Raw genomic sequence first — 2,470 nt, forward strand, 5'->3', positions numbered from 1 at the left:
GCAGTTCTGAAGGCAAAAGGGGGTCCAACCCGTTACTAGCATGGGGTACCTAATAAAGTGGCCGGTGAGTGTGTATATCTGTTGTTATTTTGTTGCTATGAACATGTATATGGACCACCAGCTCCAGTCAGACCAATAATCACTACCATAACTCCATTCTGTCATAACTGGCCTTATGGAAACAAGATGAGGAAGGACCAGCAGGCCCCCCTCCTGATGGTGGTGTTGCGGTTGGAAAAAGAAACGGCGGTTTTGTAAAAACATAGCAATTAGACATGATGTAATAATGTTAATGTTACCCCCCACCCCCATTATTATTACTATTATTATTATTATTATTATTATTATTATTATTATCCTGTGACATTCATTATGAATATAAGGTCTAATAGGCTGTCGAACATGCGGCCTGGGGGCCAGAAGCGGCCCTCCACAGGGCCCCGTCCAACGACTTTACAACCTGGGAAATCCCAGAGAATTATTCATGACTTTATTCTCAGGAACTGAGATTAGGCCCCCCTCCCTCCCGGGTCCCGGGACCCGGGTCCCAGGTCTCTACCCGGATTTCCTTCCCATTGTGGGAGCAGAAGCAGTTGACTCTAATATCTCTAATGATTAGAAATATTCCTAATATTATTCTATGATATTTCTCTCAGTGCCTCTTGTATTAGGACGCTCACATCACCATCACAGAAATAAAAATAATAATACTTTAATTTCTTTTAATCAAATTATTGAATCTTTTTCTTTCTTTTTTTGAATTGACCATAGGGCGAAATGAGAGGCTGTGAATGCTGATGGATATTTGGCTTCTATTAACGGAGATATGGATATGATGGATGGATATGAATATGATGGATATGAACACAAAACCCAATCCGCAGCATGTTCCAAATTCAAGCTAGCGTTTTAGCCTTTGGTTATCTTTTATAGCAAACCTTGCTTAAAAAAATTAAAATATTATTTACATATTTCTTCCTGTAAATGTCAAATATCCAATTTACCACTTCTATCACTCTAATGCATCACTAAATGTCTGATTCATAAAGCACCCCCCCATGCTCAGAGAAGAACCCTTTACACACACACACACACACACACTGCACACTGCCTCATTGTGACAGCACGGACAGCACTATTAATTCCAAAGGTATGATAATTACAGATGTTTTAATTATAGATATGACGTTATAGATATTTATATATAGAACAGCACAGGAGTCATTCATCAGATCTGGGAATTATGAACCAAACAAGAGCATACTAAACATAACGCCAGCTCTGATGAATATTTTGTGTCATTTTGAATAATTGGATGCTGTGCTCCCTGTTTGACGAAGCCGGCCGGCCTGCAGGGAGCCGGCCCGTGTTGGTTCAACAAACACTGGAAGCCTGGTCTCAGACACAGCCCCCCCAGCCCCCCCGGCCCCCCAGGCCCCCAGGCCCCCCCAGCCCCCCTGGCCCGGAGCACACACGTACTTCATATAGAGATGTATTGGTACTAGTAGTGGAGAGAGCTTACTGCTGGTAGTGGGCCCGGCAGTACGCCGTGCGGTCTCTGAGGAAGCAGGTGGCGGTGAGCGGCCTCTGGCACGCCGCGCACTGCAGACACCCCTCGTGCCAGGACGCGCCGCTGACCCGCATCAGGAAGCGGTCCGAGATGATCCGCGTGCAGCCCTCACACACGCAGGCCCCGCCTGGCGGACACAGAGCAGGGTCACAGAGTCACCTGGGTCAGGGTGCAAGTCCTAAAACACCTCAAGTACCTGACCCCATTCTGGGGGGGGCGGGGGGAACGTTGATTTAGTGGTTTCACCATATCTACTTTTCATTTGGATTTCGTTGTTCTTTGGGCTTTTGCAGTTTGACTACTGCATTGTTCTACAAGTGCCTTATATACTGACATTTAGTATTGTAGTACTTGTACTACTATATTCCCTGTTTTCTTTGTGTATACACGCCCTGGCCTCTGTGGTCTCTGATGAGTGTTTATGATCTGAAACATTGTTTGATTATGCTAGCAGAGTCTGCTTTTTGGTGATTATCGTTTGAATAACTGATGAGTCATGTTTCATTGAAGGAAATATGATATGTGTTGTATGATATGAATAAATAAAGGCAACATTTACCCAGCATGCTCTGTGCTAACTGTTTACTTAGAAGATAACACCACAGTATGTCGGGTATTTATACATTTATGTATTATATATCATCATTTACACATCACTAACTCCTCCTGTGATGTTTCAAGGCTGCCCACTGTGGGGGCCGCGGGCCGGGTCAGACCCGTCCCCCCTTGGTTTTGGCCCGTCCTAGCTGTGGACTGAAAGGGCAGTAAAAAGTACTTCATCTGAGTTTTATTTCATTTCGAAGGTCAACAGCATTTAAATATCTTTCTGATCCCAAAGGATGCACATGGATCATCTCTGCAAATTAATATATACAAATATATATAGCCTATATATATATA

The 2,470-nt window shown here is 43.9% G+C and overlaps 1 protein-coding gene across 1 annotated transcript in view; it reads right to left on the reverse strand.

Annotated features, from left to right (window-relative positions):
• LOC117959688 (LIM/homeobox protein LMX-1.2-like) overlaps positions 1-2,470 on the reverse strand; it is a 29,248-nt gene that overhangs the window by 26,170 nt on the left and 608 nt on the right. Inside the window, exon 2 of the mRNA XM_034896965.1 lies at positions 1,523-1,697. Coding sequence (XP_034752856.1) covers positions 1,523-1,697 — 175 coding nt within the window. The remainder of the gene's footprint in view (positions 1-1,522; positions 1,698-2,470) is intronic.

Source organism: Etheostoma cragini, chromosome 16, assembly GCF_013103735.1.
Source record: "Etheostoma cragini isolate CJK2018 chromosome 16, CSU_Ecrag_1.0, whole genome shotgun sequence".
NCBI classification, from domain to species: Eukaryota; Metazoa; Chordata; class Actinopteri; order Perciformes; family Percidae; genus Etheostoma; species Etheostoma cragini.